The sequence below is a fragment of the Eucyclogobius newberryi genome, unplaced genomic scaffold (genome assembly GCF_026437365.1).
Source record: "Eucyclogobius newberryi isolate DKJ021-1_F unplaced genomic scaffold, fEucNew1.0.hap1 SCAF_3, whole genome shotgun sequence".
Lineage (NCBI taxonomy): Eukaryota > Metazoa > Chordata > Actinopteri > Gobiiformes > Gobiidae > Eucyclogobius > Eucyclogobius newberryi.
In genome coordinates, this window is record NW_027315945.1 from 25363738 (window position 1) to 25380836 (window position 17099).

The following is a 17099-nucleotide window of genomic DNA, read 5'->3' on the forward strand; positions in this document are numbered from 1 at the left end:
AACTTCTATTAATGCTTCAATGGAGCTGAGCCCTAAACTCTTCTTCACTCTACTGCGCGTTTAAAGCTGTAATGTAATGTTGCTTTCAGACAACCACAGCCTATTTGCATCTCAAAACTTAAATCAAGACAATTACGTTTTAGTTTCTCTTCAAAAACACAATAATAATCGCTTTCAGTGTTTCAGTGTTGATTACATGAACATCAACAACAATCCTGTTCACACACAAAATTGCCCAATTTATTCCTCCAAAGCCTGAACTCTGCTCCAAATGTTTTTACTGACACATGATTGGCTATGGACCGCTTAAATTAAAAAACCCAACCATGTTATTACAATTATACATATTGTAGGATTAGACATGACTCAATCTGGATTAAAATGTGATTAATTGCCCAGCCCTGAGATAAATGCACTCTTCATCCTCTTCCTTTCTCCAACATCACTGTCACATGGGTTACAGAATAATGAAAGATTTGCTCCAGGCAATTTGGAACTGGACAAGTTTAACAGATTTTGCGACCACTATTCGGACTTTAATCTGTCGTGATTTTGTTTCCGTAAATGTTCTGTGCCACTTATGTTCTTTTAATCCTGTCTGTTGGTCTCTGGTCGTAGCAATTAACAATAAAACAACAAAGAAAGTGAACAGAAAATGGATTCCCAAGAATAGACTTAAACCACTGTTCTCTTCTCTCACATTTTGACCTCTCGAGTTGTGTTTTCATTCAACACTTTGAGTTGCACCTCCTCAAGTCTCTCCTCCATGCTTCAATTCTTGATTCTGCAGTATTTTCTGTATTTGTCTTTGTTCAAATTGAAAATCCCCCTGTGTAAATGTGTGTGCTTACTTGTAACTTCTGCTCGTCGGCCTTTGCCTTCAGTGAATCAAGTGCTGTGTTTGTTTAAGTGTGTGATTGTTAGATTTACTGCGATGCTAAAACAAGTCTGTATGTATCTCCACAGAGCTTCTTTGACGGTTGGGATTGCACCAAGAAGACGGACAAAACCCAGGGGAGGCACGATTCTCTGTTAGGATGTGAGTCTGCTTCATATCGCGTACAAGTACCGCGTATAGTTCTCAACACTTATTTTCATCGCCAATTTCTCCTTTTTCCCAGATGACCGGCACAGAGTGAAGTTGCACCCTCTTCTGGGAGATCCTAACTCTGATTATATCAACGCTAACTACATTGATGTAAGTTTCACAGGCGTTTTCTCCACGTATGTACAGTACAGGGCGCGCACAGTCCATCTCAGGCCCGCACCGTGAGCCCTTCAGGTCACCGCACTGCCACACTCATCCAAATCGGACACGCTCCACGCCATACTTCTCTGACCCGGACTGCTGCCATCACTTTTCTTTAAACTTAGTCGAATAGATGCACTTTAATGTCTGAATACAGAAACGGACATGTTTGAGAAGTGACGCAAATCCTTCTAAAGAAATGGAGCCTGACAGACGCTCTGATCTTTCAATGGGTCAGGGTTATGTGAGCCTCAACGGTATTGCACACGTGACATCAAACTCATGGCGCATTTTCTTTCATTGAAATATCCAAAATCCAATATGTATTTCCCATGTCAGGTATAGCGTTAAAAATACAATGATGGCATTTTTGCATCGTTTTTTCTACAGCGGGAAAAAAATCACTGAATTGACTTAAAACGGGATTAATTTCACCTGATTTTTACCTTTTTACCAAACATGTTATTCACAAACATACTGGCAATGGACAGTGGCACATTTTTGAAGGACAATATATTGCTACACGATAAAAGATCATATTGATACTACTTTATGCCACTGATAATTGCAGGATAATCCCAGTACACTCTTTTCTATAAACCGTATTATAAAGAAAACAACAAATAAATAGCAGGCTAAAACTCACTAAAGTGGCTATTTTAAATCAACAATAAGTCCATCCATCCATCCATCTTCTGCCGCTTTATCCGGGGCCGGGTCGCGGGGGCAGCAGTCTGAGCAGGGACTCCCAGACTTCCTTCTCCCCAGACACTTCCTCTAACTCCTCCGGGGGGATCCCGAGGCGTTCCCAGGCCAGCCGAGAGACATAGTCTCTCCAGCGTCCTGGGTCTTCCCCGGGGCCTCTTCCCGGTGGGACATGCCTGAAACACCTCCCGAGGGAGGCGCCCAGGAGGCATCCGAAACAGATGCCCGAGCCACCTCAGCTGGCTCCTCTCGACGTGGAGGAGCAGCGGCTCTACTCCGAGCTCCCCCCGTGTGGCCGAGCTCCTCACCTTATCTCTAAGGGAGCGCCCAGCCACACGGCGGAGGAAACTCATTTCGACCGCTTGTATCCGCGATCTTGTTCTTTCGGTCACTACCCAAAGCTCATGACCATAGGTGAGGGTAGGAACGTAGACCGACCGGTAAATAGAGAGCTTTGCCTTTCGGCTCAGCTCCCTCTTTACCACAACGGTCCGATGCAGCGACTGCATCACTGCAGCCGCTGCACCGATCCGCCTGTCGATCTCACGCTCCATCCTTCCCTCACTCGTGAACAAGACCCCGAGATACTTGAACTCCTCCACTTGGGGCAAGGACACCCCACCCACCTGGAGAGGGCAAGCCACCTTTTTCCGGTCGAGAACCATGGCCTCGGATTTGGAGGTGCTGATTCTCATCCCAGCCGCTTCACACTCGGCTGCAAACCGTCCCAGTGCATGTTGCAGGTCCGGGTTTGATGGAGCCATCAGGACAACATCGTCTGCAAACAGCAGAGATGAGATCCTGTGGTCCCCAAACCGGACACCCTCCGACCCCTGACTGCGCCTAGAAATTCTGTCCATAAAAATTATGAACAGAACCGGTGACAAAGGGCAGCCCTGGCGGAGTCCAACATGCACTGGGAACAGGTCTGACTTACTGCCGGCAATGCGAACACAGCTCCTGCTCCGGTCATACCCCGTACTCCCGGAGCACCCCCCAAAGGACACCCCGAGGGACACGGTCGAAAGCCTTCTCCAGATCCACAAAACACATATGGACTGGTTGGGCAAACTCCCATGAACCCTCGAGCACCCGATGGAGGGTATAGAGCTGGTCCAGTGTTCCACGACCGGGACGAAAACCACTCTGCTCCTCCTGAATACGAGGTTCGACTATCGGTCGGATTCTCCTCTCCAGTACCTTGGAATAGACCTTACCCGGGAGGCTGAGGAGTGTGATCCCTCTGTAGTTGGAACACACCCTCCGGTCCCCCTTCTTGAACAGAGGGACCACCACCCCGGTCTGCCAGTCCAGAGGCACGGTCCCCGAACGCCACGCGATGTTGCAGAGACGTGTCAACCAAGACAGTCCTACAACATCCAGATACTTTAGGTACTCAGGGTGGATCTCATCCACCCCCGGAGCCCTGCCACCGAGGAGTTTGCGAACAACCTCAGTGACTTCAGCTTGGGTGATGGATGAGCCAGCCACCGAGTCCCCGGTCTCCACTTCCTCTTCGGAAGACGTGACTGAGGTATTAAGGAGATCCTCAAAGTATTCCTTCCACCGTCCGACGACATCCCCAGTTGAGGTCAGCAGGCCTCCACCCGCACCGTAAACGGTGTTGGTGAGACACTGCTTCCCCCTCCTGAGGCGCGGGACGGTTTGCCAGAATTTCTTTGGTGCCGACCAATAGTCCTCCTCCATGGCCTCCCCGAACTCCTCCCAGGCCCGGGTTTTTGCCTCTGCGACAGCACGAGCCGCGGCTCGCTTGGCCTGCCGATACCCGTCGATAACCTCCGGAGACCTACAAGCCAGAGTGGCCTGATAGGCCTCCTTCTTCAGTCTGACGGCATCCCTTACTTCCGGTGTCCACCACCGGGTTCGGGGGTTGCCGCCACGACAGGCACCGGAGACCTTGCGACCACAGCTCAGAGCAGCCGCATCAACAATGGAGGCGGAGAACATGGTCCACTCGGACTCAATGTCCCCAACCTCCCCCGGGACATGGGAGAAGCTCTCCCGGAGGTGCGAGTTGAATACCCTACTGACAGAGGGCTCCACTAGACGTTCCCAACAGATCCTCACAATGCGCTTGGGTCTGCCAAGTCTGTCCGGCTTCCTCCTCCGCCAGCGGATCCAACTCACCACCAGGTGGTGATCGGTTGACAACTCTGCCCCTCTCTTCACCCGAGTGTCCAAGACACGTGGCCGGAGGTCTGATGACACGACAACAAAGTCGATCATTGACCTCCGGCCTAGGGTGTCCTGGTGCCATGTGCACTGATGGACACCCTTGTGCTTGAACATGGTGTTCGTTATGGACAATCTGTGGCTAGCATAGAAGTCCAATAACTGAACACCGCTCGGGTTCAGATCGGGGAAGCCGTTCTTCCCGATCACCCCTCTCCAGGTGTCACTGTCATTGCCCACGTGGGCGTTGAAGTCCCCCAGTAGAACAACGGAGTCCCCGGTCGGTGCACTGTCCAGTACCCCTCCCAAGGACTCCAAGAAGGCCGGGTACTCTGCACTGCTGTTCGGCCCGTAGGCCGCCACAACAGTGAGAGACCTGTCCCCCACCCGAAGGCGGAGGGACGCGACCCTCTCGTTCACCGGGGTAAACTCCAACACGTGGCGGCTGAGCTGAGGGGCTATCAGCAAGCCCACACCAGCCCGCCGCCTCTCCCCGCGGGCAACACCAGAGAAGTGGAGCGTCCAGCCCCTCTCGAGGAGATGGGTTCCAGAGCCCAAACTGTGCGTGGAGGTGAGGCCGACTATATCTAGTCGGTATCGCTCAACCTCCCGCACAAGCTCAGGCTCTTTCCCCCCCAGCGAGGTGACATTCCATGTCCCCAGAGTTAGTCTCTGTGTCTGGAGATCTGGTCGCCGAGGCCCCTGCCGTCGACTGCCGCCCAGATCTCTCTGCACCGGCCCCTTATGGATCCTCCTGCGGGTGGTGGGCCCACGGGAGGGCGGCCCCACGTCGCTCTTTCGGGCTGTGCCCGGCCGGGCCCCGTGGGGTAAGACCCGGCCACCAGGCGCTCGCCATGGAGCACCCATCCCAGGCCTGGCTCCAGGATGGGGCCCCGGTGACGCCGATCCGGGCGACGTAAACGGCCTTGTTCGTGTCGTCGTCATAAGAGGCTTCTGAACAATAAGTCACTGAAGTTATTTATTTGACTCAGTTCAAATCTTGTCATAGTGGGGAAAAAAAAAGAAGAATTGTTCCCCTTAAGAATCAGTGCACACGATTAACCCTGAGCCCCCAAATTGTACTTTTCCTGTTACAATATTGTGATGGCGTTTCTCAGTTGTACAAATCACACTCTCTCTCTGTTCCCGGCCTTTACTGCACTTCTTTTATATTTGTTTTGCTTGTGTCGTGTTCAGCCACTTGTGTTTGAGTTTGGTCATTGGCAGCAAGTTTCCTTTAGCTCATTCCATTTTACTTTTGATGGCTTTCGCTGAGTAAATATTACGCTTCACGAGAGGCAATCTGTAGCACTCCATCTGATGTTTGAGCGTTTCAAGTGGTTAAAGAGTAGCAGATAAAACAAGCAGATGAACATTGTTTAAAACGACGAGGACACGATAGGAGATTACTCTTAGGACAATTTGTATTACCGCAAATGCTTGACTTCATGCTTTTCCATTCATTTCTTTCTAAGTGCAGAGTGGCCAGCGTTTAGATGCTTTTAGGGTGCATTAAAGCGTGGCCTGCTGTTTGCGCTGTAGCTCCGGTGAAGGTGTCAGGCTCAAAGAGGTGCAGCATTAGCCGAAACACCACTCAACGTGCCGCTGCCTTGTCACCGCCGGGCTAACGGGCCCCGGCTCGAGTGTCTGCAGCCTGTAATTAGGCGACACAGCGCAAATTGGAAAGTTTTGAACCCTCTGAAAAACATTTTATAAGTAATTGGTGGAAGATTTGAGCATAGTGCTGTACCCCAGCCACTGCCTGAATGCATCTTCTTATGACGTTTTGCCTGCCTCGGCTTGTTAAACCAATTGGGAACACGCTCATTTGCCATAATACACATTTACATCTACTTCTCTTTTCATTATTCTGTCTTAATAACCATGAAGACTTCAAAAAATTCTCCGTATACTCCCTCAATGCCGCCTTTACTTAAATATGAACTGTAGATATGCAACACATCGCTGGGACGTGAATTTAGTCTTCTTTGTGTGAGAAATCCCATTTGAAAAGCTCATTGTGAACTAAATCAGAACATTCTTAACACCTCTATAGTTCAGCGACATGCAGCTCTTCCAGATGTCTCTAACCACCTCACCGGCGCCTCACTAAAAGCTTCTTTCATTAACTAGCCTATATGTCTTGTCTCTACTCCCCTCTCGTCCTTGGACCCTGTAGATTCGGATAAACAGGGAAGTAAGTACTGCTCCTTACTCTGCCTGTCATCCCCCTTTTTTGCTGTCCGCTTCTCCTCTACCCGCACCCCTTTACGTTCACTTATCCTGTCTGCAAGGGGTCTGAGTTTAGACCATTTGTGTGTGGTGTGTTTATCTCAAATAAACACCAGATGTCTGATGACTTTCACTTGGCTTAATGCGAGATGATAAGCTCCAGAGGGACGGTCAGCTGCGATTGGTCAGATGAAGTGATGACATTTAAACATTTTGTTGAGGAAAAGGGTTAAAATTTAAGGTTAAATTGAAGAGGTTAGTTAACGTGTTTGTAGTAGAGGTGGGCAATATATCGAATTTAAACTATATCGTTATAGGAAAAAATGCTTATAAAGGTGAATTAATATATTTCTGCACTTTTGTGATTAATTTGATATACATTTGACATTTGTCTGATAGTTGAACCTCAAATAATACATTTAAAGACATGTTTTAAAACACTTATGTTAGACAGACATAATCTTTTCCTTTTTTTTTTTCATCAGTATTTCCCAATAGTTAGTAATTAGTAAGTATTTAATTAAAACCAGAAAATATTCTAAAGGAGGGAAGGGGCTTTCAATCTGAGAAACAAAATTACTGTGAGTTCTAAATTAATAGTGTTTAAACAAAAAAATGTATAGTACCGTGTACATATTTTTTTATCAAATGAGGAGAAATGCATAAAAATATGAGTTATTGAACAATGGGGAAAAGGGGTGGGACTAAATAACAAATTTTAAACATGTAAATATGTATTTATTTGTATGTATGCCAGAAGAATCAATACTGGTATTGGTATTCTTTTGGTGCCAAATATCTGCAGAGAATGCCTTTATCAGTTTTGACATGATGTGTCACCTGCTTAGCCTTATCTCGCCTTACACCACAAAAAATTAACATAAAACAGTCATTTTGTTCTTTGACAATAGCAATAAACCTTTTATGATTCTGATTCTGACTTGCGTCCCTCTGGAGCCGACGTCTCTTTTACAAGTTCTCAGGAAGTACAGCTCCATGGCGACTGTCGGGAATGATGGAGCAGTGGTCACTAGCTTTGATGCTAACAGGGCAGGACCACTGGTCATCCCTCTTTCCAAACCATTCACCATTTTAAATATGCCAAGCTCATCCGCCCATCAGCGCTTTACAATTGGCCACAGACAAGATTCAAAAGGCTTATCAAAAGACTTATTTGATGGTTTACTTTTATTAGATTACGTCTGCTGTGAAATCCTCAGTTGGCTGTGTCACATAAGATAATCAGACTATTAACTTGTGGTGTCTTTGTGGTTCATGTGAGTAAATGGTTGGATCATACCCTTTAAATGTGTGCAGATCCAGGGATCCCTTGAGCTGTTTCGCCTGGCTTGAGCTGCCATCGCTTCTAAAGATTTTTTGTTTACCCCTTTGGGCCTTTTATTTTACATGTCAGTGTTTTTTCATATCCACCTCATACTTGGCATATGAAACGTTTGTCGTATGTTTCAAAGGCTGTCACATGTAAAGATGTACCCACACATTATCAGCAGGCGCCTCAGGGAATCTGCAGTGTACTTTCATGGAGGAAGCGTAACGTTTTTAGTCGACGTTTGGCTGGTCAAGTGTGAATTTTAGGTCTAGAGCTCGGAATTGAATGTGGGAAAACTTTACGTCACTGTCAGCAGTACATAAAAGCAAGATAAATAACAGATTCTTGGAAGAAGACGATAAAGTGCTGGGTTTCTACTGGGTAATACATTTATCACGCTGTAGTGTGCTAAATTTAGTATTTATCATCCTAAAATCTCCATTGGTTTGTGTTTATTTCAGTCTATTTTTTACCTGCCTTATTTTATGAATGCCTTTTTTAGCATAGTTTATATTTCACACTTATCCGTTAATGTTGCACAATATGGCCGAATCAAGTTCATACTTTGTGAGTTTTTGTTCACTGACGATGGAAATAAAACTTACCTAGATTAAGTTGTAATGTTTAAATACCACGCCTTAAACAATAAAATAGCTTCTTTACTTTGTTCACTTTGATTCATAATATCAGGCATGTTTATAAGACATCGATCACTAATACACAATAGTGCGAACAGCAGGCCGTATTGGTAAAACCCAGAGTAGCCCCTCAGAGTGACCGCTCAGAGTGACCGCTCAGAGTGACCGCTCAGAGTGACCGCTCAGAGTGACCGCTCAGAGTGGCCGCTCAGAGTGACCGCTCAGAGTAGCACCTCAGAGTGACCGCTCAGAGTGACCGCTCAGAGTGGCCGCTCAGAGTGACCGCTCAGAGTAGCACCTCAGAGTGACCGCTCAGAGTGACCGCTCAGAGTGGCCGCTCAGAGTGACCGCTCAGAGTGGCCGCTCAGAGTAGCACCTTAGAGTGGCCCCTCAGAGTGACCCCTCAGAGTGACCGCTCAGAGTGACCGCTCAGAGTGACCGCTCAGAGTGACCGCTCAGAGTGACCCCTCAGAGTGGCCGCTCGGAGTGATCCCTCAGAGTGACCGCTCAGAGTGGCCCCACAGAGTAGCACCTTAGAGTGGCCCCTCAGAGTGACCCCTCAGAGTGGCCGCTCAGAGTGGCCCCTCAGAGTAGCACCTCAGAGTAGCCCCTCAGAGTGGCCCCTCAGAGTGGCCCCTCAGAGTAGCCCCTCAGAGTAGCCCCTCAGAGTGGCCCCTCAGAGTGGCCCATGGGGCACAGGATACCGGGCAGACAGAGAAAAGACAATGACACAGCATGTACAGCTGAGGTCTGGGCCTGATGTCTTACTCAGCAGTCGTCCCTCTTCTCTGTTTCAGGGCTACCATCGATCCAACCACTTCATCGCCACTCAGGGTGAGTATCAGCGCCAGCCTCTCCCTGTGTGAGAGACAGAGAGCGAGAGAGCGACTTCTGTCAGAGTCATAAATATAAAATCATCTCTCCAATGAACCCTCTCGACGCCGTCTCTTGCCAAAACAATCTCTCTCATAAGTGTAAAGGTGCCAATTTATTCCTGGGTTAATGGAAGAGTAGGCGTTTAATTATGCAAGTTAATTACTTATTGGTAATTGCTTCCCAGTTTAGTGTTAACATTAAAGAGAGTCACAGGGTCAGAGGAACGTTCTTATTTTCCTGTCTTAAGTATCTGTGACATACGGGTCTGAGTCAGTCAAGGTGTAAAACAATCGTGGAATTGTTCCATAAAGAATTGTGTACATTGCTATATTCTTGTATGCTACTGAGAAGGATACTGATAGAAAGAAAGTCAGATAAGAACAACCCTTATAATAGCGGCATAGTTTTTAATGTTAAGTTTATTTTAGCATTAATAGATGACCCTTTGTAAGGACATAGCGGTAGTTTTTGCAGTAGTTCAAATGTCTTTTATCTTCTGGATAAAGTTATTTTTATGATTTTCCCTCAATATTTGAACTAGCCCACATATATTTTCTAACAGAAACAACACAAATAACCCAGTTGACTTTTGGACCTTATACTCTCAATTTGTCCCTTTCTAACCTCTAATGAAGGTCTCGTTTTGTCAAGAAATGAGACATACACCAGATGCTATTCCGTAACACATCGAGAACACAATTCAACTTAGAATATGAAACGACACAGAAATATCAGACATTTGTATGGCATGCATGGGAGAAAACGCGGGGACTGATCACGCAAGCTGTGGTAAGCAGCCTGCGATATCCTCCTGCGTCTCACCCCGTTTTTTCCCATGCTGGTTGGTTTTATTAGATATTCTGGAATAGGCGGGTCACATTTCTCATTGGTCAGCCTCACATCAAGGCACTTGGTATTTTTCCGTAGAGATCAAGCCTTAGGTAAACATTATCCAAACTCCTCTGGGCTGTCACCCCCCCTCGGGTAAACATCCTTTGGCCCATCTTTACGACCCCTTCACAAATGCAGTTTGTCACACACTTCTTCTCTTAGACTAATGATGCAGATAAAATATCACTATTATGCAGATAAAATACATCACAGAAATATAATCATATATTCACATTTTATCACACGTTTGTGAGATGCTTCCGTCACTATAGCGGCTGTGCTCCGGGTCTCTTTATGAGCCTGCAGTGCGTTTCCCTCTGTATAGGCGACATAAGAGGATTTTGCTCATTTTTATGTGGCTGGTTGTTCCCTGGTCTCTTTCTCTTTTTAACAGAGATGTTTTAATTATTATCTTGGCCTAGATTAATACCCTGTTTTCAACATAAGCGTTGTAAGATCCTTGTGTTATTGTGTACATTTATGCTGAACCCTCTTTTCACCTAGGACCCAAACAGGAGACCTTGTATGATTTCTGGAGGATGGTGTGGCAGGAGAATTGCTTCAGCATTGTCATGATCACTAAACTGGTGGAGGTGGGCAGGGTAAGTGTGTCCATCCAATACTAACTACAGCTATGTCCGCTTTTCAAAAGGAATATACTGGGGAAACTTAGAGGGAACTATTATGTACAGTATTGATTCTTACCATTTCTGACTGATCTCTGTGTTTTGATTTAATGTATTTCTTACTTTTCCATAAAGCACTTGTGGTATAAAGGGAGCAGGGATGTCACAATCTAACATCTTTGTGTTACAATTATTGTGAAAAGAAACATCGCAAACTATTCACAATTATTGTCACTATATATTACCAAACAACAAAAAAATCCTTTATTCCGTCTCATTTCACATAAAGAGCCAGATTACCCATATTTACTATTTCAGCACAAGGATTAAACGGAGGTAATTCATTGTTGCTGCTTTGATATACTTGTGTCTCTTTGCCTGTTTTCGCCGCTGCTTCTGAATGTACCATTATGTACACACTCCCACACTCCCACACTTCTGGTACAGCCATAACAATAGCAGCCCCAAAAGCAGATTATAAAAAGGACTTTATTGTTACATAGATGGCCCCTTTTATCTGTTATGGCTTTACCATCAAATTGTGATGGGGTATTATAGAAATTTCCATCATGACCGTAATGACACCAAGCGCCATAAAATGTAGCGTAAAGTACTTGTCATGCATAAACGCGTTCTCTGTATGGAGCTTTTAAGGCTGCTGTCCGTACATACGCTCCTTTAATAGCCGTCACACAATGGTCCAGGCCTATTTCCCTCCTCACATAAATACCTGCAGTACATGAATGCACTTTTAAGTACCCTATGCTTTTCAGCGCCGATAAGATGGTTAAATTGGCTCAATTTTTAGCACTAGTGCTAGATCCAATTTGCTTCTCGATCCTGACCATTTTAGGGAAAAGTCAACACATGAGTAATGTTTTGACTGAATCCAAATAACATCTCCATTTAACAAAAATGTTTTTGATGCGGAGGACAAAACATTGAGGCCCTTTATTATGCTTAACAGCATTATGTCATCATGCTATTTCCTGTTCCCTCAGAAAAATACACTAGAACTTGTTTTTTTGATCTGCCTCTATTGTAAGGCTCCTGTCAGACGAGCCCATGTTATTATGTTCATCTCAGACACAAAGTTAGATTCAAAACACAACGGATTTGCTTGTAAGGGGCAAATAAGAGCTACAAATTCATATATTTTATAATTTGGGTAATGAGGTAAAATCTTAAATCATGTTTTTTGCATATGGTTCTATGGTTAAGATAAGATAAGATATTCCTTTATTGTCCCACATGGGAAAATTTCATTGGTGCAACGCAGGTAGATACAGAGGTAGATACAGAAGAACAGATCACTTATAGGAAGTCTGAAAAACACTTTCAGTAGAAGATCTCCTATAAATAAATAAAAACTCCCATAGACAAATAAATAAATAAATACATAAATACCATTGCATGTGATCACAACAGTAATTGCACATGAATATGTGTCACGACAGCACATGGATTGCACATGAATTTCACAGTAATTGCACATGAATCACAACAGTAATTGCACATATGACAGAATTGCACATCAGTATTAGGTTAGGTCAGTATTGCGAGTGTTCAGGACTAACAGTGTTTGTTATAAAGTCTGACGGAGGATACCTGTTTTTTTCTGACTTAATTTTGATGCAAAAAGTCCTAATATTGTTTAAAGGTGCATTGTGTAACTTCTCTGTTGGAGATGTTTTTTGCTTTGTAGGGCTGTAACAAACAATTATTATTTATCAACTTGTTAAATTATTATTTATGTTGTAAATTTAGACTTTTAAATACATTATCAACCAGATAAAGGTTGAATAAGGGTGACTGAAGTCGTCCATATCAAAAAATGTTTAAGAATAAAATGTATAATTGGTGAAAATCAGAAAGTGTCTCTGCTTTTTTGATATTTTGATTAATTAATGTTATATTTGGTCTTTTTGCATGTGTCATACAGTCTGCATAGTCCAGAAAACATTTATAATTACCAAAAAGATGACTATGATTATTTTTATTGTCGATTTGTCACCATTAGTTGAATATATGTTGCAACCAGGCAGCATAAGTTAAGCATAAGTTTAATACCATACTGACCATTTCAAGCAAAGCAACAACATCTCCATAGAGTCCAAGTTGCATTCATAAATAAAATCCCTCAGTGATTATGTTGATGTTTTTAATCAGGTTTGGAAATGTGAAAATGTGTCGTCCTTTTGACTCTGAGAAGGCAATGTTTATTTCCTTCTACCCATATTATTTTGACCCTTCTTTCAACCAGGTGAAGTGCTGTAAGTACTGGCCTGAAGACAGCGAGATGTACGGTGACATCAAAATCACGCTGCTGAAGAGCGAGAGCCTGGCTGAATACACTGTGCGCACCTTCGCCCTAGAAAGGGTGAGTTCATTTGCAATTTCACATTTAGCCACCGGTTTCAATGCAAATGTCACTTTTCTTGAGAGCATAAAATGAATATTAATATTTCCTTAAGCCTGACTACATAAATTTAGCTCTTTTTTGAATGTCTGAGCTGACACTACCTGGCAGAATTAAAATGGTACACGAATAGAAGAGATTAAATGCTTACTGTGATGGGACCAAGTCACATAGTAAACTGAGAGGACTTAACACGTACGCCCCCAGTGTCTATTCCCCAAACAGTGAGAGCGAGACCCCTTCAGTGTCCCCAGGCTGTTATTGGAAGACTTCATTGCACTGAAATGACAGTGGCACAAACACAGGCCGATCATCACAATGTCACGCTTCTGCTTATTCAAATCAGGCACATTCAGGTCGCAGTGACAGCGTGTGTTTAAGAACATTCTTTTTAGGGATTTCTGTCTACAAACAATCTTTGCCTTGTCGCTTTACTTTGCTGTTGCCCTGCAGAGGGAGGGATTGAGCAGGCTCCCCATGGAGATGAGAAACCCCCCAGTCCCCTTGAGCATCAGTCATCCCTGTCCACCTGTCGCTCACACAGTTGTACAGTACAGCTAACACGACTCCAGGCTCATGCTAAATGTGCTTTCATGTTTTCTTTGTCCCGGTGTGAATTCAAAACATGCCACAAACTGATGCTACTTCTGTGCATAAAATTACACACTTTAATTAGTTATTGCAATGCAAAATGAATACAGTCAGCTTTTCCATCTGAGTCCCCGCTGTAAAACATCTGCCTCTTAGTGAGCAATCATTTGTTTTATTTTAGTTTTCACATGATGTGGAAGCTCATACTGGTGTAACATTTCCCCTGGCTTAGGAAAGACACAAAACACATTACAGTATCTGAACGTTTGTTAAAAGTTTTAAATGCTGTTGCTGTTTGTTTTCTTTCATTTTACAGAGAGGATATTCTACAAAGCACGAGGTGCGGCAATTCCACTTCACTTCCTGGCCTGAACACGGGGTGCCCTATCACGCAACCGGGCTTTTAGCCTTTATACGAAGAGTCAAAGCCTCCACACCCCCTGATGCGGGGCCGGTGGTGGTTCACTGCAGGTACAATCCACCATCAAACTACTGTTTTTAGTGAAAATGTTCTAACAAACATCCAGACATTTGTTGTTATTTTATTAATACTAAAATAAAAAATAAACAAATCCATTACATTTTGATTGCAAGTTAGATATAGCCCAAGGATATACTTGACAAGACATCAGAATGCAAGATTGGACTTTGCTTGCTAAATTCAAATGTCTTAATTAAGATGAGGACATGAATGTAATCACCTTTTTCATTAATTAATAAACATTACTTTGATTGTTTCACAGGTTTTTATTACAGCCTACAGGGTGTAAACTGTTAATGAAAGCACAGTCTCATTGAATGCCGTAAAATCCCATTTTATTTTTATTCCCAGGATGCAGCAGTGAAAAACTATTACCTTTTATTAGGCTAACCGAAACATACACAGCTTTCATTTCATTTTATAACATGCTGAATAAGTGATATCTTTACGTCGTTGTTGTTGCTGCTGCAGTGCCGGGGCCGGGCGCACTGGCTGCTACATTGTGCTGGACGTGATGTTGGACATGGCTGAGTGTGAGGGAGTGGTGGACATTTACAACTGTGTGAAAACCTTGTGCTCCCGTCGCATCAACATGATCCAGACCGAGGTGAGACATGAGCACATGCCGACGGCCAGCTCGCAGCTATAACATGTATTTAATTAGGTAAAACGTCTCATATTTGAAAATGTTTGTGGGGTAATATTATCATGACCCTCTTAGGGGACTTGTGCAAAGGTCACAGTTACAGTTTGAGAGAAGAACCTTCATATCCTCCTGACGTGCTCAAGCAGATGTGTGGATAATTTACATGTTCACCTTTGATTATGTAAAACCCTCGTTGACTTAGCTGTTTATTACATGTGTATTTGCAGCAAACAGCTTTGATACGCCGGCGGCATTATTGCCCATGTTTAATTCAGAAACAAAGCTGCTTATGAAGGATTTTCTTCTCTCGCCTGATAATTTATTCAAATCTACATATGTTTTACCTGTCTCTTCTATATTATGACCTTGAACAAATCTTACAAAAACCTTGTCTATATTTACAGTTTGTCCTAATGATTTACAGGAGCAGTATATCTTCATTCATGATGCCATTCTGGAGGCGTGTTTGTGTGGGGAGACAGCGGTCTTAGTCAATGAATTTGCCGTGGCTTACAAAGAGATGCTCCGCGTGGATTCTCAGAGTAATTCCTCACAACTAAGAGATGAATTTCAGGTCAGTGCTTTTGTCAATAATACATCATGACCACCTTCTCAATGGCGGTGAAAGTTATGTTATGCCTGATATGCAACTAGGCTTTTAAGTGTAATGTATTGCTACAGAAAATATGATGATTAATGGTAATATTGAAGACCTTTTTTCTCTGACACAACAACCCCAAAGCAGGACGATCCAAATAAACACTATTCTCAATTAACGGTATCATAAAAAACATGAGCAAAAAAAAAAAGAATGACACGATCACACACTTCAGTAGAGCTATGAGTCATTGATATTGTAATTAATAATTAAGTGCAGGCAAAACATATTGAGAACAAAAATGTGAACGATGAGTCATTATTATAATCATCATGACAGACTTTTATCTATCTCAGTTCATATTCACAGGTCAGTGTGTCAAGATTAAACAGTAATCGTTATAATTAGAAGTTCAATTTAAATTAAATCTATACTAAAAAGTACATATGTCATACTAACTTGGGTTTTTCAATCAGAAAGTTTGACTTGATAAAGCTGGTGACAAAATGACTGGAATAGTGATCTAGATGATGTGAATGAAAGTGACTGAAGGAACTCTCTGTAGCTCATGGTGTCATTAATGATGAAAAACCGTGTGGCGCCACCTGCTTGTCTCCATGGAGATGGCTACGTTTAATGCAATTCTGTTGAACATTCAAGCAAAGCATTGACATCTCCTTGCAGACTACAAGCGGCGTACCCCCCGGCGATACGTTACATGTTGCCCCTTCAGTCTGTACATTTCCTACACTCCTTTTGGCGAGAATCGTGAGATCGCTTTTACATCCCTCCGAACGTGTTTGCTCTTTACTTCCCTTCACTTGTGATCGGGCGTGACTGCCACTGAAAGGCTTGATGTGGTTGGTGGGACGGCGGTGTCAGAGTGTTTCCTTAGATGTTGATGAAGGGAGCGCAGAGCCAGCTGTGTTCCCCACATGTTTTACCTCCGTCTCAGCTCGGCTCTGATTCAGCCGCGCTCACGTCCGCTTTAGCATTTCATTACTGTTCTATCCTGCTCATAAGGTTTTGTGTGACAGACATATCTTTTAAGATTGCCCAGTGTGTTACAGAAGGTGGTGCAATACACTTCTTTATGATTGTGAGCTCCTAATTAGAAGAAAATGTGACAGCTTTGATCTAATAAATGTCTTCTTCTCGTCCAGTGTGTTTTGTAGCAGCCATCAGTGTTTAGATGTATTATTTATGAGATTTTGATGATGTCAAATGTAGTTATTATCAGATGGAAGGAAAGCAGTCCTTTAATTATTGTTATTGTCCGTTTTTTTTGTTCAAAAAGAGGTCATAAGCAAAGTGACAATCTAAATGAAGATGTTGCATCAGAAGGAACCTTTTTTCTTCTTTTCTTTTGTTGTTGTTTCGTTAAGATTTCCTTGCCCGAAGACTTTATTGGACAAAGGACAGATGTAGCGTGACATGGGGAGAGAGAAGGTCGATAGACATTTGGCAAACAGCCATGGCCTCGAGGAAAACCCACAAAAGGTGGTAACAATCACATAAATGCAACATCTTCAACCACTGTGTGCCACAGTAGCTAAGTGGTTTGTCTTCTGGTCAGATGGTCTGCAGTTCGAAACCCGCTCTGGTAGAGCAGGTGAATACTGCC

The 17099-nt window shown here is 43.8% G+C and overlaps 1 protein-coding gene across 4 annotated transcripts in view; it reads left to right on the forward strand.

Moving 5' to 3' along the window:
- Positions 1-17099, forward strand: part of ptprub (protein tyrosine phosphatase receptor type Ub) — a 192457-nt gene that overhangs the window by 160922 nt on the left and 14436 nt on the right. For 2 of the 4 annotated variants that reach the window (XM_072461221.1, XM_072461223.1), the window contains 9 exons: positions 967-1039; positions 1122-1198; positions 6327-6344; positions 9145-9181; positions 10619-10716; positions 13004-13120; positions 14067-14221; positions 14703-14838; positions 15302-15451. In XM_072461221.1, coding sequence (XP_072317322.1) covers positions 967-1039; positions 1122-1198; positions 6327-6344; positions 9145-9181; positions 10619-10716; positions 13004-13120; positions 14067-14221; positions 14703-14838; positions 15302-15451 — 861 coding nt within the window. The remainder of the gene's footprint in view (positions 1-966; positions 1040-1121; positions 1199-6326; positions 6345-9144; positions 9182-10618; positions 10717-13003; positions 13121-14066; positions 14222-14702; positions 14839-15301; positions 15452-17099) is intronic. The other 2 variants (XM_072461222.1, XM_072461224.1) reach the window with 1 other exon arrangement.